The sequence below is a fragment of the Schistocerca serialis genome, chromosome 9 (assembly GCF_023864345.2).
Source record: "Schistocerca serialis cubense isolate TAMUIC-IGC-003099 chromosome 9, iqSchSeri2.2, whole genome shotgun sequence".
In the NCBI taxonomy this organism is placed as follows: Eukaryota; Metazoa; Arthropoda; class Insecta; order Orthoptera; family Acrididae; genus Schistocerca; species Schistocerca serialis.
In genome coordinates, this window is record NC_064646.1 from 133,401,082 (window position 1) to 133,424,597 (window position 23,516).

At 40.7% G+C, this 23,516-nt stretch overlaps 1 protein-coding gene across 1 annotated transcript in view; it reads right to left on the bottom strand.

Moving 5' to 3' along the window:
* The window catches only part of LOC126419331 (uncharacterized), a 105,744-nt gene that overhangs the window by 33,080 nt on the left and 49,148 nt on the right, over positions 1 to 23,516 (bottom strand). Inside the window, exon 5 of the mRNA XM_050086516.1 lies at positions 9,730 to 9,868. Coding sequence (XP_049942473.1) covers positions 9,730 to 9,868 — 139 coding nt within the window. The remainder of the gene's footprint in view (positions 1 to 9,729; positions 9,869 to 23,516) is intronic.

Genomic DNA, 23,516 nt, shown 5'->3' on the forward strand with positions numbered 1-23,516 from the left:
TCTGCCTGCTATCGACACTGATACTGACAAGATATCAGCCCAAGGAATTCCAAGACTTTCAAGAATGTTTTAAGTCAGATAACAAATGACAAAAGACATATTTTTTCATGTGATATAATTATAAATTAACAACTTTCAAATTTTTTTCTTCGTTTGTCCTGTAGAACCCTGCTTTTTGCCAAATTTCATGATTCTTGATCAACGGGAAATACCCTATCGGTTTTAATGAGTGAGTTTCTGAGTATCAAAATATGTGACATAAATCACGGTACCTTTTGATTGCATTGACTTGGAAGCTTAATGTGTTTACAACCCCAAGGGACAATAGACTTTAGTATGTGACATACCTTTCAACTTGTTACTCTACCCATTCCTGAGAAAAAGGCACCTTTAAAGTCGGGGGGACAGACAGGCAGTAAAAAAAAAAAAAAACTTTTTCGTGTGATATAATTAAAAATTAACATTTTTCAGATTTTTTTCTCTTTACTTGTGCACAAAATCTTGCTTCTTGCCAAACTTCATGGTTCTAGGTCAGCAGGAAATAACCAACAGGTTTTGATGAGCATGTTTGCGAATATCAAAATATATGGCATCAGTGGGTTTATTTTTTGACTGGACTAACTTAGAATCTTAAATGAAACTATATGGTTTCAGACACCTTTTGAAGTTTAAAATATATGTGATGTATGTATGCAAACTGAAGTGACAAATGAAAATTTGTACCAAGGATAGGATCTGATACTGGTTCCCCTGCTAATGAAGTGGGTGTACTAACCACTATGCCACTCTGCTGCAGTGACTTTGCTCAAATGTGTGGACTGCCCTAGCATGCCTCTACCCTCAATCCAAATTCCTATTCACACCTCAGCCCACTTAGTATTCCTCCTACACTCCAACTCCATTGCAGAGGCTCTCCAACTCTATTTGAATAGCACCTCAGCATTGAAGCACTTACGCCTCGGTTTCAGGCAGGATCCCCCGGTTTGTTCGATGCTGAGTTGCTATTCCAATACAGTTGGAGAGCTTCTGCAATGTTGTTTGCATTTAGGGGGAATGCCAAGTGGGCTGAAGTGTGAATGGGAATTTGGATTTATAAGAGAGGCATGCTAAGAGAGTCTGTGCAGTTGTGCAAAGCTGTTGTGTCAGGGTGGCATATTGCTTAGCACATTTGCCTAGTGAGCAGAAGACCCAGGTTTGGATCCTGGTCTTTGTGCGAATTTTCATTCATCACTCAGTCTGCATATATACATCTTAGAAGCTTAAGTTTTTTACATTGTCAAGGAACCCTAGACCTTAATATGTGAACCAGTTTGCTATGTTTACCAACTCCCGAGAAAAAGGATTTTTTAACAGACAGATAGCCAGAAATACAGACAGGTGGACAACAAAGTGATCCTGTTAGGGCTCTGTTTTTAATGACAAATGTATGGGATCTTTATAGTCTAGTCAACATGAGTGTGTTCCAGATATGCTCAACAAATCTTAAAAGCAAGGTCTATGAGAAAGATAATGTACATAAAATTAATAGTTTTGAATTTTTAAGTATAACCCTCTCCACAGAGGTTTTCATAACATATTAGTACTCACTGCATACAGTAACTGTTGCATAAGTACTACAGTGATATAATTAAACAAACTAGGTCACATACAGGAATCTTGTTGTCTTTAGTCCAAAGACTGGTGTCATGCAGCTGTCCATGCTACTCTGTCCTGCACAAACCTCTTCGTCTCTAAATTCCAAATAACTACTGAAACCTCCATCCTTCTCAATCTGATTACCGTATTTATTTATTTCTTAGTGTCCCTCCAAGCCCCCCCCCCCCCCCCCCCCCCGCACCCTGCAAATTCCTGCAGTATTAAATTGTTGATCCCTTGATGTCTCAGAATGTGTCCTTATCAGCTAGATTAGATTAGATTAGATTAGATTAATACTAGTTCCATGGATCATGAATACGATATTTCGTAATGATGTGGAACGAGTCGAATTTTCCAATACATGACATAATTAGGTTAATTTAACAACATACTTAAGTTAATATAACAACTTTATTTTTTGTGTTTTTTTTGTTTTTCTTTATTTTTTATTTTTATTTTTTTAAATATTTTTGTTTTGTTTTTCTTTTCTTTTTTTTTTCTTAATTTATATCTAAAAATTCCTCTATGGAGTAGAAGGAGTTGTCATTCAGAAATTCTTTTAATTTCTTCTTAAATACTTGTTGGTTATCTGTCAGACTTTTGATACTATTTGGTAAGTGACCAAAGACTTTAGTGCCAGTATAATTCACCCCTTTCTGTGCCAAAGTTAGATTTAATCTTGAATAGTGAAGATCGTCCTTTCTCCTAGTATTGTAGTTATGCACACTGCTATTACTTTTGAATTGGGTTTGGTTGTTAATAACAAAGCTAGTCAGGTTGTGCCACAAATTTCTTTTCTCCCCAATTCTATTCAGTACCTCCTCATTAAATTACGCTCTATGCAAAATTTTATTCCTTTCCCCCAGCCTGTTTTTACCTACTCTTCTCTTCCTTCTCCTTCTATTGAATTCCAATGCCTTATCATTATTAAAATTTTGTCTCCCTTAGCAATTTGAATAATCTGCTTTATCTCATAATACTTTTCTTCAATCTCTTACATGATCTACCCATCTAATCCTCAGCATTCTTCTGTAGCATCACATTTCAAAAGCTTCTATTCTCTTCTTGTCCAAACTGCTTATTGTCTATGTTTCATTTCCGTACATGACTACACACCACAAAAATACTTTCAGAAAAGACTTCTTAACACTTAAATCTGTATTTGATGTTAACAAAATTCTCTTGTCCAGAAATGCTACCATGCCATTGCCAGTCTACATTTTATATCCTCCCTATTTCATCCATCATTTATTTTGCTGACCAAATAGCAAAACTTGTCTACTACCTTCATAGTCTCATTTACTAATATGATTCCCTCGGCATCACCTGTCTGAATTAGACTACATTCCACTGTCCTTGTTTGGCTTTTATTGATGTTCATCTTATATCCTCCATTCAAGACTTTGTCCATTCCATTCAATTGCTTTTCTAAGTGCTTTTTTTGTCTCTGACAGAATTATAGTGTCATTGGCATATGTTAATGTTTTTATTTCTTTTCTCTGAACTGTAATTCCTACTCCAAATTTTACTTTGGTTCCCTTACTGCTTTTCAACGTACAGAATAAATAAGATTGGGTATAGGCTACAAACCCGTCTCAGCCCCTTCTCAACCACTGCTTCTCTTTCATGCCGCTCTACTCTTATAACTGCTGTTCTGTACAAAGTATAAATAGCCTTACCCTCTTTGTATTTTACCACTGCTACTTTCAGAATTTTAAGGAGAGTATTCCAGCCAACATCATCAAAAGCTTTCTCTAATTCTACAAATGCTATAAACATGGGTTTGCCTGTACTTAAACTATCTTCTAAGATGAGTCTTAGTGTGAGTACTGCCTCATGTGTTCCTACATTTCTGCAGAATCCAAACTGACCCCCCCCCCCCCCCCCTCTGGCTTCTACCAGTTTTTCCATTCTTCTGCAAATAATTAAATAATTCATGTTAGTATTTTGCAGCCAGGACTTATTAAACTTATAGTTCAGTAATATTCACATCTGTCGCCAACTGTTGTTAGTGAAATAATCATATTCTTCTTGAAATTTGAGAATGTTTCACCTATCTCACACATCTTGCTCACCAGTTGGAAGAGTTTTGTCACAGCTGGCTCTCCCCCTAGGCTATCAGTAATTCTGACAGAATATTGTCTGCTCCTGGGGCCTTGTTTTGACTTAAGTCTTACAGCACTCTGCCAAATTTCTCTTGCAATGTCTTATCTCCCATCTCCCATTCATCTATATCCTCTTCCATTTCTTTAATATTGCCTTCAAGTTCATTTCCCTTGTATAGACCCCTCTATATACTCTCTTCACCTTTCAACTTTCCCGTCTTTGCTTAGGACTGGCTTTCCACCTGAGCTCTTGATGTTCATACAGCCACCTCCCTTTTCTCCAAATGCTTGTTTAATTTTCCTGTAGGTGGTATCTATCTTTCCCCTGACAATACATGCTTCTAAATCCCTTTTTTAGACGTTTGCAGTCCCTTCCATCTGCTTAATTTGATGAAATTTTTATTTTCTCCTTTCATCAGCTAACTTTAATACCTCCAACGTTATCCAAGGATTTCTACTAGCCTTGTCTTTTTACCAATTTGGTCCTCTGCTGCCTTCACTATTTCATCTCTCAAAGCTATCTATTCATCTTTCAGCATATACATTTCCCCCATTCTAGTCAACTGCTCCCCCTGACACTCTCAATAACCTCTGGTTCTTTCAACTTATCCATGTCCCATCTCCTTGATTTTCTAACTTTTTTGCTACTTCTTCAGTTTTAATCTAGACTTCATAACCAATAAACTGTGGTCAGAGTCTACATCTGCCACTGGAAATGCCTAAGAATTTAAAATCTCATTCCAAAATCTGTCTTACCATTGTATAATCAATCTACATCTACATCTACATGATTACTCTGCTATTCACAATAAAGTGCCTGGCATAGGGTTCAATGAACCACCTTCAAGCTGTCCCTCTACCATTCCACTCTTGAATGGTGCATGGGAAAAACAAGCACTTAAATCTTTCTGTGTGTGGGCCCTTATTTCTCTTATTTTATTGCGATGTGGGCTGAATGTTTTTACAATCAGAGGAGGAAATTTGTGATTGAAATTTCATGAGATGATCCTCTCACAATGAAAAATGCCTTTGTTTTAATGATTGCCATTCCAATTCACATATCGTGTCTGTGGTACTATCTCCCCTATTTTGCAATAATACAAAACGAGCTGCACTTCTCTGAACTTTTTCGATGGTATCTGTCAGTCCCACCTGATGTGGATCTCACACCGCACAAAAATACTCCAGAATAGGGTGGTCAAGCAAGGTGTAAGTGTCCGTAGCTCGTGGTCGCGCGGTAGCATTCTCACTTCCCTCGCCCGGGTTCCCGGGTTCGATTCCCGGCGGGGTCAGGGATTTTCTCTGCTTCGTGATGACTGGGTGTTGTGTGCTGTCCTTAGGTTAGTTAGGTTTAAGTAGTTCTAAGTTCAAGGGGACTGATGACCATAGATGTTAAGTCCCATAGTGCTCAGACCCATTTGAACCAAGGTGTAAGCAGTCTCTTTAGTAGACCTGTTGCACCTTCTAAGTGTTCTGCTAATGAACTGCAGTCTTTAGTTTGCTCTACCATAACATTATCTATGTGATCATTCCAATTTAGGTTATTCATAATTGTAATCCCTAAGTATTTAGTTGAATTTACAGCCTTAAGATTTGTGTGATTCATCACGTAATCGAAATTTAGTCGATTTCGTTTAGTACTTGTGTGAATAACTTTCACACTTTTCTTTATTCATGGTCAACTGCCACTTTTTGCACCATACAGATACCTTATCTAAATCATTTTGCAATTTGTTTTGGTCATCTGATGACTTTACAAGATGGTAAATGACATTATCTGCAAACAATCTAAGAGGGCTACTCAGATTGTCTCCTATATTGCTAATATAGATCAGGAACAATAGAGAGCCTATAACACTTCCTTGGGGAACGCTGGATATTACTTCTGTTTACTCAATGACTTTCTGTCTGTTACTATGAACTGTGACCTTTCTGTCAGGGGCTCATGAATCCAGTCATGCAACTGGCACAATATTCCATAGGCACACAGATTGATTGAAGATGCTTGTGAGGAATGGGGTCAAAAGCCTTCTGGAAATCTAAAGATAAGGAATCAATTTGACATCCCCTGCTGATAGCACTCATTACCTCATGAGTATAAAGAGCCAGTTGTGTTTCACAAGAATGATATTTTCTGAACCTGTGTTGAATTGTTTTCTTCAAGGTAATTTATAATGTTTGAACACAGTATATGTTCCAAAACCCTACTGAAAATCAATGTTAGTGATATGGGCTTGTAATCGGCAGATTACTCCTATTTCCCTTTATGGGTATTGGTGTAACTTGAGCAATTTTCCAGTCTTTAGGTATGGATCTTTCTATGAGAGAGCAGTCATATATAATTGCTAAATATGGAGCTACTGTATCAGCATACTCTGAAAGGAAGCTGACTGGTATGCAACCTGGACCAGAGGCCTTACCTTTATTAAATGATTTAAGCTGCTCTGCTACAAGGAGGAGATCTACTTCTATGTTTCTCATCTTGACAGTTGTTCTTAATTGGAATTCAGGAATATTTACTTCATCATCTTTGGTGAAAGAGTTTCAAAAAACCATGTTTAATAACTCTGCTTTAGTGGCACTGTCATCAGTGGCTTCACCGTTCTTATCATGCATTGAAGGTATTGATTGCGTCTTGCCACTGATGTGCTTTATATATGACCAGAATCTCTTAGGGTTTTCTGCCAGATTTTGAGACAGTTTCTGGTGTCTCCAGGTCTCTTCCACATATACAGCCTTCTTTCATGATTCTTAAACCAAGTGTTAGTGATGATTTGCATACGCTCTATGCAAAATTCTATGAAGCAGGTTCCTCTTTCATCCCTTTCCCCCAGCCTGTATTTACCTACTATTTTTTTCTTCTCTTCCTTCTCCTACTATTGAATTCCAATGCCTTATCACAATTAAAATTTTGTCTCCCTTAACAATTTGAAAAATTTGTTTTATCTCATAATACTTTTCTTCCATCTCTTCATCATCTATGGAGGTAGTTGGCATAAAAACTTCTACTGTGGTGGCTGTGGGCTTCATGTCTACGTTGGATATGATAATGCATTCACTGTACTGTTGATAGTAGCTTATCCACATTCCTATTTTCTTACTCATTATTAACCCTGCGGCGGGCGTGTGGCGGCATACAGTACCGCCAATTTTGTTTTTGTTCAATAATTACATCAGTGCGCTGAGCACACAACAGTGGTGCTAGATATGCTTCGATTGTTTAGTCATGCACCAAACTGCATTACTGCACCGACATTATACCCACCATAACAGCTGTGACTCACCTGTGAAGTGGACGACTTCACCGAGACAGCACTGCGTACCGCATGCGCCCGGTAATGTAAGTACATGTAGCCGTGCCACTGTCGAATGTTTTGATGATTAGAAGCTTTGTTTTACAACTCTGTGGGTGAATGATGATTTAGTTATTAACATTGCTTTGGTATTGGAATTATTTTATTGTCTCCCATGTCCGCACAAAGGAAAGGACTAACACCAGCAGAAATTGAGCGTCTTGTTCTGCAATCATCTGACGAAGAAGATTACGCACATTTCTCTGACAGCGATGAGGAAGCAGAAATAATTGAAACTTCAGATCATTCCAGCAAATCTGAGCAGTCATGCATTGACAAGAATGAAGTGAAAGGAATGCCACATGATGACAGCCATTTTTATATTGTTAAGGACCAAGAAACTTTGTGGATAAATAATCCGTTAGCACTATCAGGGAAACCAAAACGTAAGAATATAATCAAAGTCCTACCTGGCCCGAAACACGATGGTAGAGAAGCTAAAACTGAAATTGAAAGTTTTCTCAAATTGTTTGATCCTGAGATAATTGATTATGTCGTTGCAAACACAAGTACATAAATAACAGTAGATCATCTGTGAATTACTCAAGTGCTAGAGATTGCAAACTGTGGGCATCAAATGGAACAGGAATGATTATTATAAGGGCAGCATTTAGCTACTAGCACTTTCTGTTCTTGCTCCGGTCACTCGGGTTTGACGATACGTCTACAAGAAAAGAACAACTAGCAACTGATAAACTTGCTGCCATCCGCAATCTCCACTCAGCATTTCTGAACAACTGCAGAAATAACTACAGTCAAGGGGAGTTCACAACCATAGACGAAATGCTTGTCCCATTTTGCGGACTTTGTGGTTTTGTTCAGTACATGCCCAATAAGCCTGCTAAGTATGGATTGAAGTTGTATGCATTGTGCGATAGCAAGACATTTTATACTTTTAATTTTGAAGTAAACTGGGGCAGACAGAATCATGGACCATATGTTGCATCTAACCAGCCAATGGATATTGTGAAGAGATTGGTTGAGCCAATCAAGGGAACTGACAGGAATTTAACTACAGACAACTACTACAGTAGTTACCCTGTAGCCCAGCATCTTTTAGAAAATAGGCTAACGTTCATTGGAACATTGAAAAAGAACAAGAAGGAAATTCCTCTGGAATTTTTGCCCAACAGTTCACGAGAAATTGGAAATTCTCTTTTCGGATTTCAAGATGACTTCTGTCTTGCTTTGTGCCAAACAAAAAGGAACAAGGCTGTGCTTTTCCTCTCGTCAATGCATGAAACTGCTGAAATCGACACCGCTACAGGCAAGTCTCTTGTAAATTTGGACTACAATGAACAAAAGGTGGAGTCGATACTGTGGATTATATGTGTACATCCTACTCTATACAAAGGACCACAAGAAGATGGCCCTTAGCATTGTTTTTTTGTTATCTGGATATTGCTGGGATAAATTCCCAGGTCTTGTTTTTTGCAAACAATCCAGAGAAAAGATTCAGAAGAAGAACCTACCTAACAAACCTGGCCTTGGCTCTGATGGATGGCCATTTGAAAGAAAGGGCTCAGCTCTTTACTCTACCACGAGATATTCAAGGATTTCTGTCACCTCATCAATCAATTCCTGCCAATCACGCTGAGATTGTAAGAAGGTGTGGGAGGTGCCATCTTTGTGGTGGTAAAAAAAAACTACTGTCACTTGCAATAGCTGCAAAAGATTTGTTTGCAAGCAACATTGCCACAATGTTGTCACATGTAATGATTACAGAGCTTCTCCGGAGGAAGAAAGTGCGTGATTCTTGATATGTATTTACTGACTGCCTTATTCTTTTTATTACTACAAAGTTTTTATACAGATTACACATTTTTGTAAAACTTGCTTCAACAATGGTAAACAATCAAATCATATATGTGGTTATAATTTATTTAGAATTTGTTATTAAAGTAATGCTTAGGAAATATCCTCGAAACGTATGTCAGATATTCTGTAGCAATTTTATTTTTCCCATGCACCTTGGATATATGTAAACAGATCATATTAAAAGTTGCTGTTAAGAATGATGTTATAAACAGTAAATAATTAATTACACCAAAAAATAAAAAAAACTGTTTTTTATGTATTTAAATGTAGTTGGTACTGAGTGCCGCATGCACCCGCTGACGCAACAATCTTAAGCGCGCCTGCCGCAGGGTTAAACCTACTCCTGCATTACCCCTATTTGATTTTGCTTTTATAATCCTGTATGCACCTGACCAGAACTCCTGTTTCTCCTGCCACTGAACTTCATTAATTCCCACTATATCTAACTTCAGCCTATGCATTTCCCTTTTTAAATCATACCAGAATATGTACATGATTTTTTTTCTATTCAATATTCATAAACAATAATATGCAGCAAAATAGCATGTAAAATGTAAAACACAAAAAAAGCAAATATAAACATACCAGTGATTCTGATGTGGTAAAATGTTAGCAGTAATATTACAAAAATTAAAAGCAGCTTTTGCACTTCTGTATTGTGTACTAGAGAAGTAAAAGGAGATGATTGACTCAAATATAGTTTAGAAGACCAGCCACTCACAGGTTCATGTCAAGACAGAGGCAAAGTAATAACTATTGGAATTAAATTTGTCTATGAAATGATTCAAATATTTCTGATTGATGGAAACATTGCCAACCTCTTCATAAAGATTCATCAGGACTGTGATTTCATCTTCTTTGGCTTCTAATTCTGCTTCTACCTCTTGCAATTCTTTCAGGACTTCAGTATTTTTTCCTTGATCATTTTTTGATGTTATCTTCAGTTCTTCATATTTACTGGATATGAAACAAGTAATAAAATCGTGTCAAAGACTATACTGAGCTTTGATAATGTTTAGAAAAATAATGGGATGCAGGCAAACAACATAAATGCTAGTAGTACATGACAATAATTCAATTCAAAAGGAACCTCCAATGAATCACATACAATTCATGCAATGTCATACTGTGAAATTTTGTTGAGGGAACCGAGATAATGAACATTTCAGAGCAGCTGTAAAAAAAGTGCACATTATCTTTCATATATTTTGCATATGGACCAAAAGAAAGAGATAGAGAAATCAAGCCATATATAGAGGCATTCAGCCAATTACTATTTGCTTAGTACAACGGTAAGTGGAATTGGAAAGGGAACTTGGCATATCATCTTGTACATTGTGGCCATTGCATGAGAATATACATGTTGATGGGAACTACAAGTTTAAAGCACGTTGACAATCTTTGCATCACTTTGAAATAATATCACGTTGGGGTATGCCTGGAGGAAAATCTACATCTGTCAATGACTCTTCATCAAAGATAAGATGCCGCATAATCCCTACCAAAAAATCCTCAGTCCAGTCACAAATTATCTTGTTACCCTGTATTATCATATTTCTGTCAATAAGTGATGGTATCTTATCGAGGCAAATGCTTTTCAGAAATCAAGAAACACTACATCTTCCTGACAGTCTTGACACATGGCTTTCAGGATGTCATGTGAGAAAAGTGCGAGTTGGGTTTCAAATGACTAAAGTTTTCAGAATCCCTGTTGGTTGGCATGGAGGAGGTCATTTTGTTTGAGATAAAGCATCATATTTGAGTTCAAAGGTATAGCATTCTACAACAACAGGAGGATGTTGATGAGACTGTATGGTGGTTTTTGGACTACTTCTGCTATGTTTCTTGAAGACATGTGACATGGTTTCTTCCAACTGCTAGACACAATTTTGTATTCAAGGAATCTCACCTATATTATGGTTAACAGGTGGTATAATTCTAAAACAAATTTTGAATAGAATCTGATAGATACTCCACTGGGCCAAGTAATTAAGTTTAAATTTAGCTATTAGACCTGTTTCCCAATGCCATGGACACCAGTACCTATTTAATAGAATTTTTCAATGGTGTGAGAGTAAAGTCAGGATAGTATTTCTGAATTTTTCTTTGTAAAGTGAAGTTTCCTGCTTTTACTTTGCTGATATCAATAAAAATGAAGTTTAGCATTTCTCCTTTTACATTGATATTATGGTGGGTGTTATAACACAGAAAACACCATTCACTTTCACTATGTAATATTTTTACTGGCACAAGATAAATCAAAACACAAAGAAATAGATTTCAACAATCACGGTAACAGTCATGATGAATGTCTCACACCAACTAGTCAACAACCAAAGTAAGTAAAACGAAGTACAAAAAAGCAAAGATACTAATATTTTCTGGCATTTCTGCCACAGAGCCCCCCCCAAAGAGCGCAGAGTGCATAGGAGGAGTGATCAGGAGTAAGTGATAAAGGGAAGGTAAACATTTAAGGCATGACGTAATCTTGAAGTCTGAGGGGTGGCCGTATGGTGCGGCCAGCACGGGTGATAGCAGTAGGGGTAGGATGATTCGGAGAAGATGAAGGAGAAGGGGGGGGGGGGGTTACTCTTATAAATAAAACATTACTGGAGTCTACATAGGCTGAAATGTCATTTTGTGAAGTACCAGGAGCCACATTGAAGCACTGTAATAGCTTAATGTCTTTCTGGTCAGATGGCACAGAATTGTTTTGAATTTCAAATAAAAAAAGAAAAGTCTCCACAAGCTGTATTTTTATAGAGTCCACATCATAGTCACTCAAGTTCGCTTGAAACACTAGTTCATTACTGCTGGCACTCGGAGGCGTGAAGTATAGAAGAGGGGAGCCTTGACTTACAGAGAGTGTTTGATTAGCTTGTGGAGAAGGGAGAGGACAGGCCTCTGAAGTTTCCTGCAAAAAAAATTCATTATCATGTATGTTGGTGTCATTAAGGATCCATGCTGGTTTCAAGCGCTCAATGGACACGACAGATGGTTTGTTCTTAAAGCGGACCATATAAGTATTTTCAGAGCTTAACAGGACCCGGTATGGGCCAGTGTAGGGTGGAGCAAAGGGTGGACGCACGGCGTCTTCTCTGAGCATCACTTAGTTACATGAACTGAGGTGTGGGTGAATGAAAAGCGGAGGGGTAACATGCGATCGAGGTTGCGGAAAACGTAACTTGGTGATATGCTGTCGAACCTGTCGTACCAGCTCGGGAAGTTGATCCTTGGGAAGTAGAGGAGGATCATCAAGAAAATCAGCCGGAAGTGTGAGTTTTCTCCATATACCATCTCAGCAACTGACGCTTTAAGGTCTTATTTGAAAACCGTCCTCAAACCTAAAAGGACCCAGGGGAGTGCCTCAGTCCAAGAGGAAAAATGACACATGAGAGCGACCTTCAGGGTACGGTGCCATCGTTCTATTAGGCCATTAGATTTGCGGGTGATAGGCTGTAGTTCTGAATTTGTTGATACCACACAGTTGACAGAGGCAATGAAACAGATTAGATTCAAACTGTCTCCCCTGGTCTGTGGTAAGTGAAGTAGGGCAACCAAAATGAGAAAGCCAACGGTGGACAAAAGCGTTAGCTACAGTTTGGCCGTAATGACTGCGATGGGGATAGCCTCGGCCCAACGTGTGGTACGATCGATCATGGTCAGTAAGTAATGGAAGTTGTTAGATATCGGTAGTGGACCGACGATGTCCAAATGGACATGACGGGATCTACCTGAGGGCACAGTAAATTTGCCTAATGGGGGCTTAGTATGTTTGTGTATTTTGGCTCTCTGGCAAGGTATGCCCACCGATTACAATCTCTTTTTACATTAGGCCAAACGTATCTCTCTGTAATGAGTCGCGTAGTCGCGCAAATGCTCGGGTGAGCGAGATTGTGGATTGTGTCAAAAATGTTTTTCCTAAGAGCTTTAGGGATTATAGGATGAGGATGAGCTGTTTTAATGTCACAATAGAAAGAGCAATCGTCATTAAGGAAGAGAAGTAGAGCAATTTGTGAGGAAGTATCAGAGTCAGAGAGAAGGTGCTGTATCTCTGGGTTGGATAGCTGGAGCTCGTGTAAGCGGTGAGGATCAATAGCTGTCTTCAGGGAGGACAGGCGTGACAGGTAGTCTGCTGCAACATTGTCATTACCCCTGGTATATTGAAAGTCTGAAACATTTCTACTACCGAAAATGTCCATTCACAATTATGTGTATCATGGAACTAAATGCGAAGTTGCGTTACACCATAAACCTTTAATGAGGAATTGTTGGCTGCTCTGATTTGGTGAGGCGAATGCGTGATTGTAGAAGTGACCGTTGAATGTGGAATGTGGAATGACACTCACATCGGCACCAGTGTCCACTAAAAACCATTTCTGAGAAGCTATATCCTGGATATACAAACGTCCGGGAGAATAATTCGGAAGTACTAGCCTGTGATCTGTTAGGCAACTTGATGTTACAGTGCGGACCAGTGCACCTATAGCGGCCCGCCATGCGTGTTTGGACGCATTGCACAGGGTGAGCGGCAATTCCTAGCTGTACTACCGTAAACAGAGTGATACCAGCAGAGAGGATAAACTTGCTGATCCTGCATTGTTACCGGGTGAAGGACGTCACTTGAAGCTGTGATATGAGATGGTGAAGGACGGTGTGGAATCTGCTGCTCAGCCAGTGTACTCTGTCTGTTGTCTTGGAAAGATCGGCCTCTGCCACACGGGAGAGGCATAATATCAATGTAGATAACTTTCTTCTGTTGATTATCTTATATGCGGCGTCAGCCAGCAATAATTTCGCTTGTAGAGGTTCCTGATCATGTGATAGGAGCTGCAGTTGGATAGCTTGCGGAAGCTTTGCAACCCAGAAAGAAAGTAAAGCTTCATCGGGCATAGTTTTGCTATCGAAGACTGCTCTGATACGTCGCCATAGTTGTGAAGGAGTCGAGTCTTTGAGATGTACATCTTGCAGTATGTATAAAACAGACTCTTGCGTAGTCTTAGCTAGACGTTCGAAGATCTGTTGTTTTGCCAGTGTGTAACGATATGCGGGGGCCGCCGACAGCACTACGTCCTGTACCCACTCAGCGTGGTCCTCTAGGGCATTAATAAGTGCAATAAATTTAGCACTGTCTGAATCAATGTTTAGGGCGGTGAATACAGTCTCTGCCAAAATAAACCACGTATGCGGATTGTCCATCGTGAACCTTGGTAATTTAGGAATTTTCTCACTCTTGTGTTGTGGATGTAACAGATTTGATAGCACAGTGGACGGGAGTGGCGGAGTGTTTATGAAGCTGTCACTCGCGGCGTTCGTGGCGACTGGTTTAAACATGGCTGGCGCGGGAGGCGCAGCAGGCACAGCTGGGGCTGCGGAAACAATCGGGGCAGAATGACTGTCCAACCAGTAATTGTTGTCACTGAAATTTGTACCCATCTGTTTTTGTAGTGATTCTTGTAGTGGGTGGGGAGAGAATGTGTCCAAAACTGATTTATCAGCAATATATGGGGAGCTCCAAGTGATCTGTGGGCTCGAAAAGTCTGTGAGGTTCATAGTGTTGGGGCACTGTTGCACACTACATGTCACAGGAGGTTGTACATACGATGCACTGTGAGTCACAAATTTAGGCACAGCACTCATGATTGGTTTGTTATAGATGAACGTAGAAAAAGATTTCATAGCAGGTGACATCACTGACGATGTTGAAAGAGTCCACAACGGCATTGTTGATGACAGAGAAAACTCCACGGCGTTTTACCTATCTTCCAATTTTATCCCGGTTGTTGGTGGCGTTGTGTGTGGGAAACCGTGGAAAGGCAGTGTGGAGGCACAATTAGTATCATGTTGTAGTCTGAAAGGAGCGGAAGGTGACTGATGTGGAGATGTCAACGTAAACGGCCACATTGTCGAATCGGCGTACGTTGCGCATCGGAGGTCACCAGTATGGCGGGTGTTATACTTATAACACAGAAAACACCATTTACTTTCACTATGTAATATTTTTATTGGCACAAGATAAATCAAAACACAAAGAAATAGTTTTCGACAATCACGGTAACAGTCATGACGAATGTCTCACACCAACTAGTCAACAACCAAAGTAAGTAAAACGAAGTACAAAAAAGCAAAGATATTAATATTTTCTGGCAGTTCTGCCACAATTTCATCAATTACAGATTCTGTCATCCAGGAGTGTCTGGATACTCACCTTGATGCCACTGACAGCTTTCACATATGACCAGATATTCATTGGATTTTGTGAGAGGTCTTTCAGTTAAGATTATGTTATGGTAGTTGTTGAAGGCTTCATGCTGTAGAGGTTGGGAGGAGGGAAGGAAGGTGAATAACCTCTATGGTAAAATTGTCACAAGTTTATTCAAAAGTTTACAAGAATAATGAAATTTTGGCTGGTGGATATGGTCATGTGTCACTGATGAACATCGTGAGTGTGAGTCTAGCAGAGTTATGCACATTCTGACAGAACATTTCAAGATACCAAAGTCATGCAAGTCTACATCATGTTATGGGCCTGTGAGCAGCTGGCACTGGTTTGGGCAGCCGTCTCCATCAGATCAGCTCACGGGGTTAAGTCAGCATTTGTGGACTTGAAGCAGTAAAGTCGATGAGCTGTCTCCTGGCTCTAAAGCAGCAGCTGAACTTCTGGTTTGGTTGGCAGCAGTTCACAGCATAGGTAGTACCACTGCCATCCACCTGTACCAGGGATGGACATCTCTTCTGGTAGCAGTGGACCTCTACGAGAACCTGTACAGATGTTCAGGCCACTGGTATTTCTCACACACAGGGCTAACAGGGGCATGCACTGCTGAGTGAAGCAAACAGTGCCAGCAAAGCAGGACACAGACACCACACATCCAGCACACACTGCTGCGGCCTTCTGTAGTTGACAGTGTGGCCAGAAGATCATGCATCTGCAGGAAGGCATATCCATGACATTGCAACATTCCCTCATTGTAGTGTGAGACTGAATAAAGATGTTTTACTTTTCAGCTGAGTTTTCCTGGCCACCTCTGGCCACCACTGATGCCTCAACCCCTCCACCTGTCCACTGCCTCTACACTGCAGAATCACCACTCACCCCTGGTCACCAAGGTCACAGCATGGCTTTGCAATCATGGCATCCAATTTTGTCACACAGGGAGGTGAGCGAGCACACTGTTGGTTTTTGTGATTTTTTTCCCTGTTTTGTGTGCAGAGGATATGTATTATGAGCTGGAGATTCATAGAAATTTGATAGTTATGTCTATAAAGACAGTGGAACCAGCTCATCTCTCTCTGTTCTGCGGTAATATGAAGTAGATTATTTACATTCAGTGAAATGCAGTGAATGTAATTTGCTAGGGCATTCTGCACTGTGAACAGAATCAGAACTGGTAATTTGTATCAACTATCTTAGGTATGGGAGGTAGCTCAAGCATTTGTTAATAAAACTGAGCAATTCAGAGCAGATAATATGGACTTATATAACAAGCTTGCATCTAGGAATGAACAGTTAGAATTAGCTGAGCAACTTAGTTCTTTATTAGACCTAGCCACCACCAGTTTGATCATACCTTTCTCTGGAAAGTTGACCATCAATTTAATGTCTTTTTTGGATGACCTGAAATTAAGAGTTAGAACTGATGTTGGTTGCAGGATCAGTTACTGCAGGTGATAAAGTTATGGTTGACAGGGGAAGACATTACATATGTCAGATGTACGATGGGGCTAAGAGATGGACAAACATTTGATGAACTGAACCAAGGCCTGTCACAGTGGTACAAGAAGCAAAATAGCATGAGCTTTTTACACCAACAATTGTGTAGTCTGTCAAGGAAACACAATGAGTCAATAGAGAATTTTGCAGACAGGAAAGATTAATGTGCTAACCTGTGAATTAGGGGAGAGTGATGAGGCAAATGAAGTCATGCTCCAGGAAGCAAAACAGAGGGCACTGAATGCATTTTAAGTAGCTTTCTGCCTGGTACATCAAGAAGGGTGAGAATGTATACCCTGAAGGATTTGTACTCTGTGGTCAGATTAGCAACAGAGTTTGAAGAAACTGATGTAGCAATAGGAATGTGAAATAAGAGGAGAGTATTTTCCACTAACAGGAGGTACTGCAGATGTCAAAGGATGGGACCTGTGCAGAGGCAATGTTGCCAACCTCAGTGTGGTAGCTGTGATGTGGTTGGACACCACCAATGTGATCATAAGAATGGTAAGGGGAAGCAAGGGATCAATAAGGAAGTTTTAGTCCAAGAGGGAACCCCATGCTACTGTGCAAAGTTACAGGTAAATTTCGATGCAACTATTATGGATGCAGAGGCAGAACGTAGTACAGTGGGAGTAGTGAAGGGCAGAACGCACAATTTTTTATTGGACACAAGTGCACATGGGTCGTTAGCAAGTATGGATCTCATGTGCAAGAGGCAATTGAACCCTCAACGCTATGATTTATGTTGAACTGGAGATAGTGATATGGAGTCTTTGGGGTCAGAAATAATACATTTTCAGGTTGGGTTTCAGCATTTTAAGCAATGTGTAGAAATTGTGCCCCAGGTAAGTGAAGGTCACTGCATGGTTTCAATGCAGCATGTCAAATTTGACCTTAGGTGACACAGATGTTGTTGAACTTAGAGGGACACTGTTCCAGGGGAGGGATGGGGGCTGCGAGGGAGGGAGGGTGGGGGGTGGGGGGGGGGGGGGGAGCCTGTCACCACTGAAGCACTGTTGCAAGGTGCATCAACCTTAAAGGGTGAACACTTGAGCTGTAGTCGACAAAACAAAGGATTAATTTGCGTGTTATTGTGACACAAGGCATCAGAAAGTTGGTCCGTGTAAATGTGGAACCAGAACGGCCAGTTAATACAAAAAACCACTTGCAGAAAAATGATGTATTAGACACATCACACTGATCTGTAAGGAGAAACACTGTACACACATGGGATAAGGTGGAAAGGAAAGTGGTTTCCATGAATTTGGATAATTTTGGTGGTGGAGTAGAGTTGATGAAAGGAATGTTTGTACCTAATTTGGAAGTCCTGGATGATGTCAATAGGGAATCAGTCAGTGTGCACCAGAGAAATATGCATACTGCTGGTGAAACTGCATTGTCTAAGAAAGTAGGAATCTTAAAATATGGACAGATTGGAAATGGAGAAATTATTGTTAGAGTTTGAGGTCTTGTTTTACCCTCAAAGGCCTTTACCAATGACACATGTAACGCAGTGCCATATCTCTAAAGGAAATGAGTCACTGCTATTTTGTATACCTTACGACATATTGTGATATTTGTAGCCACTGCTGGAAGAATTCATTGATCAACAACTAACAGGCCCTGCATGGCAGCTATGGCAGTTGTGCCAAAGAAGTCACCACACTGATTTTGCTGTGACTAAAGACTGGACATCTTAACAGTAAAATGCTGACTGCTGTGTATCCAATAGCAAATATCACTGAAGCTATTGGAAACTTGGGATAGTGTAAGTACTTCTCTACCACAGATCTGAGGAGTGGGTATCATTAGACAGAGGTATTCCCTGAGGACTGTCCGAAAACAGCACTCTCAGTCCCCTGAGGTCACTAACAATATTGTAGGACACTATTTGGGTTGAAGAATGCTCCAATAACATTTAAGAGTTGATTATATGGAATACTGACGGGACTGAAACCTCACCAGTGAATGGTATACCTAAATCATATAACTATATAAAAATGTGGCAAAACATAAACAATGTTTGTGAGAGGGTTTTAGGTTACAAGCAGTGCATTCAACTCTGAGCACAGGAAAAAGTCACTGTGCTTTAAAAGCAATAGCATATTTAGGGCATGTGATTAGCAGTGAAGGACTTAAGATGGATCTGAGGTCAGTGCAGCCAATGCAGGAATTTCCAATTTCGACAATACTGAGAAGCTTCAGTCTTGCTTTGGTTTAGTAAATTATTACAGAAAAATCATATAAGGATATACAGATATGTCAGTAGCACATATGTGACTGTTAAGAAAGAGAATAAAATTCCAATGGACAAAGAAATGCCAAGACACATTTGAGAAGTTAAAAAAAGTGTAAAGTCCAGTACTAATTTCTCTGAACTATGAGAAATAGTTTGTCTTGTTGAGTGATGCTTTTAATAGAGTGGTGGGGTGTGTTCTCAGTCAAATAGTTGGTTGGTTAAGTGGTTGATTTGGGGCAGGGGACCAAACAGCGAGGTCATTGGTCCCATGCTCTAGGATGGAAAAAATTATGAGAGAAATAACACAAACAGCACAGTCCAATCAAGGGGAAGGGATAATTTGCGAACAAAGAGGGAAAAGGGACAACAGGGCAGCAGGAAGAGGACAGAACAAGAGGGAGGTAGGTGGGAATGAGGAGAGCAAGTGTGCACCAGAAAAGCTATGCATGGTGGCACACCGGCACTGCCACTGACCCGTCCTGACACTCACACCATACTATTATCATGACAGAATGGGGACAACACCAGGGGAAGAAGACGCAAGAAAAGAGGGGACAAAACAGCACAACAGATTAGATAAATGTAGACAAATGGTGGGGAGAACCTGGCTGCAAGGTCAAGGCCCCCATAACCAATGCCTACACTAACTGAGGAACTCAAATGCCTAAGAAAAATTCAAGGACTTAAGCCTGAGAGTAAAAACCACTATCACACAGAAAACCAAGGATAGATGTAAACACGCAAGGGTTGTCCCCTAACACCTGAGACAAGGAAGGTGGAAGGGCATATCTATTGTGAAGGGCCAAAAGGCGGGGGTAATCCGTCACTGTGAGCAGAGCCCTGCAGCTCCAAAGGGGAGGGGGTGGGGGAGGCTCATTGCAGATTAAAAAACCTAGTATAGGTCAACCTAGTATGGCCAATACGAAGACAGCAGAGGATGGTAGACTCCTCTGTCAAGAGAGACAGAGAGAAGTACACCACATGGTAGGAGCCCGTTGGTGGCACAAAGTTTAATATACAGGGAAGAAGCCTCAAAGGAGTCAGCCCACAATTAAGTAAAAACAAATTTGATGTAAAGCTGCAAATATGCACCTGGAGGGGACACAGAGAATGAGGTGGTGGTGGTTGGGGGGGGGGGGGGGAGGTAGGTGGCTGCCCCTCAACCCCCCCTCCCCCCAGCCAACTGATCAGCAAGTTCAATACTAGGATACCTACATGGCCAGGAATCCAAATGGAATCAACTGAACAAGCAGCATCACCAAGATCAGCGTGAAGGTCATGGATGGCAGAGACCAGGGGGTGGTGGGAAAAACACCAAGTGGTGGCCTGAAGGCCACTCATTGAATCTGTATATAACAAAACTTGGGTGAGGGAGGACTGTTTAATAAAACGGAGGGCCCAATAGATGGCCAATTCCGCAATGAACACCCCACAGTTGATGCCAACAGAAGACAGAACAGTGGTGACCAATCATCCAACAGAGGCCACAAGCTTATTAATATCGATTAGAAATCTCCACCACATTATGGGCTTGTGAGCAGGTGACTCCAGTCTTGGCTGCCATCTCAACCATGCCAGCTCGTGGGGTTAAGCCCACACCCGTGGACTTGGAGCAGTACACTGTATGAGTCATCTACAGGCTCCACAGCAGAAGCTGAACTTCTGCCTTGGAGGGTAGTGGTTTGCAGCCAGGGTGGTGTCAACACCATTCACCCACACTGGGGTAAGCCTCTCTTCCACAGTGGACCACTGCAAGAATTTGGATAGATGTTTGCATCACTGGCACTTTTCATTCACAGCTGCACAAAGCTAGCTGGAGAAAGTACTGCCGAGTGAAGCAAACAGTGCCAGGAGAGTAGGATGCAGACATCACATGTCCAGCACACCGCTGTGAACTTTCGTTGCTGATGGCATAGCTGGCACACCATAAGCCTGCAGCAGGGCATGCCACGGCATCACAGCATTTTCATCATTGTAGCACAAGACAGAATAAAGGCGTTTTACCTTTCAGCTGGGTTTTCCTAGCCACCACTGGTCAGCACTATTGCCTGAACACTCCGCCACTCCACTGCCTCCACACCATAGTGGCCCCACACCCCCTGGGTCACTACACAAAATAGGCAATTGTGACATTAAACACTACTTTTAATCCTTACTTTTAATCATGAGCCATCTTGAGTCATCCCATTGCTTTGCCCAATAGCCATACTTCTGGCACATATGACATGTAACTGGTGTTGACTGTACACAGTGGACTGTGGCATAACAGGTTGCACTATGTGCTCTTCACCAGTCACATGCCAGCATAGTTTTCCCTACTATTACACCGAAACTTCTCCAGCCCTAACAAATTTTGCCTTCCAGTTTCTATAGCACTCTTGTCAGCCCATCACTACACTTGTACACACGAAACAAGAAGACCAGTTACTGCATTCACCCAACTGAGTTCTTGATGCTGCATACTGCAAATGTTGACATTGTCCTTGATGTAGATGTCCATCGCAGGAATGCTTCTGACACGAAATGTAAAGGTCAGGGTTGAATGACCTCTATGGTGACTAGCAGAATCGTACTTCTAGTGCACAGGATGCCATTCAGCTCTCCACAGCCAGGCAAGGTTGCAGCAAGACAGTGAGTAGGAACCAAGTGGAAGCCTTCCAATAAATCAAAAGCATAAGATTAACATAAGTTTATTCACAAGTTTACAATAAGGCCAGAGTCAGGTGTCAGTCCTGCATCTATTGAAGACAGCATTTAACAATGAAAGCTTGATGACCCATTTCAGGTTGACGCCATATGTAGTCTCCCTCTCAAAGCTGGTTCCAGGAAGTGAGTGGTACTGTTTGTAAAATTGGAAGTATTTATGTGAACTCAGTCTGCCATTGTTCCTGAAATGGCAGCACTTTCCCTCCCCCAGATCAAAGCAGAACCAAGGCATGACATATGGCTGTTGGGAAATCATGACATCACCATGTCAGTGTCACAGTCTTTCCACTACATCAGCTGTGTCACAGTCTTGGCTGTGCCATCATAGAGTAGTAGCTTTACTTTTCAGGAGTCCCACTATGTCAGCATAGTTTGGCAATGGTGTCTTGCACAAGAACGCATACAAGGTACTCTCTCCCTTGTAATGGGACATCCTCCACTAGCATTACTTTTCCTCAACAGTAGTAGTCAATACCAGTAATATTTTTCGAATTTTGGACAGGTCAGTATTAGCTCAGTAGCTTTTCTGAAAAAATTCATATAATTTTATACATAATATGTTATATTTTAAGCTAAGATTTCTGAATAACAATTATTATTTTGGATGTTATAATCAATAAATACTAGTTCTGAATGTATGGTTAAAATTATTGTTTTCTTAGAATCATTTGAAATTACGAATTATTTGGCACACTTAAAATTTTTATTATTTATTACGCAATCTAGTACTGTTTATTATTTTTATTTCTGGATTAATTTACGAAATAATAATCAAAACTAATAAAAATTCATTTGTCAATAAAAATTGTAAACCCTGTGGAATATTGTTATTACTGCAAAGTGAGGCAGTAGTAAGCATGCCACTGATGTGATAGGTCGTATTTTGGGCAAACAGTGTAATGTCGGCTTTGTTAATGCAAAAATTCCAAAGACTGTGTGATATAGTAAAATGTGACAAAATAAATCAATGTAAAAATAAAAATTCTGCAAAAACAATCTTCAGAATTATTTAGATTAATTCAACCATGAGGACCTAAAATGTGAACATTTCAGCTTCAAGAATCAGACCCCTAGACAGAAAGAACTTTATGTGGCATAAATCTTTGATATGGGGCCTCTTGAAACACCAGCCCTTCGTTTCCCTTGGTTGAGGATGCACTCCCCATACCTGAGCACTAACAATTTACCCATGATCGAATTTGCTTAGCTCTGACATACCATAATGAACTCACAACAGCACAGAACACTGTTCTGACCATGACTGACACTTGCAATATATTGAGGAGATTGCATGGGTGCCATTAGTGGTCAAATGCAACAGTGCAAGCTACAGGCTTGACTAATATCTGCACTTATGTTTGAGCATGTATTTCTTATGGTGTTTCATGTTTTTGTCCGAGACCAGTATACCAGCTCTGTTGTAATTTCAGCATGACATTTCATTTAGCAGTGACCACCAACCACCTGTCCACCCAAATGAATGCTCGCTGCTGAACTGTGGCCAAGAATGGATTTAAGCAACCTTACCAGAACATGCTGCTGACCACAACCTATTCAATTTCAGTGGCTGTTTCACAACCCTTACCATCTAGATCCCTCCTTCCACCATCAGATTCCTTCAATTATGTAGGTGGTATTGTACTTGCAACATATCCTTCAATCACATAATCCTTCTGGTCTCAATCTCTGGTAGCCCCTGCCTCTCATCCATCTCCATCCCTGCTCCAGCACCAAATTTCACTTCTCCTGTACCCTCTTCCCCACAATCTCTCCCTTCCTCTTTTCTATCTCCTCCTCCCAGTCCACTTCATCACATCACTATGTGTCACACACAGCTCCCCCTATCTGCAGCCAGATGAGCTCATCTCTCCGTCTCGGCTATCACACACTCTTCCCCAGCCAACCTTCCCATTCCCCACCTCCTCCCCTTACTCACTGCACATAAT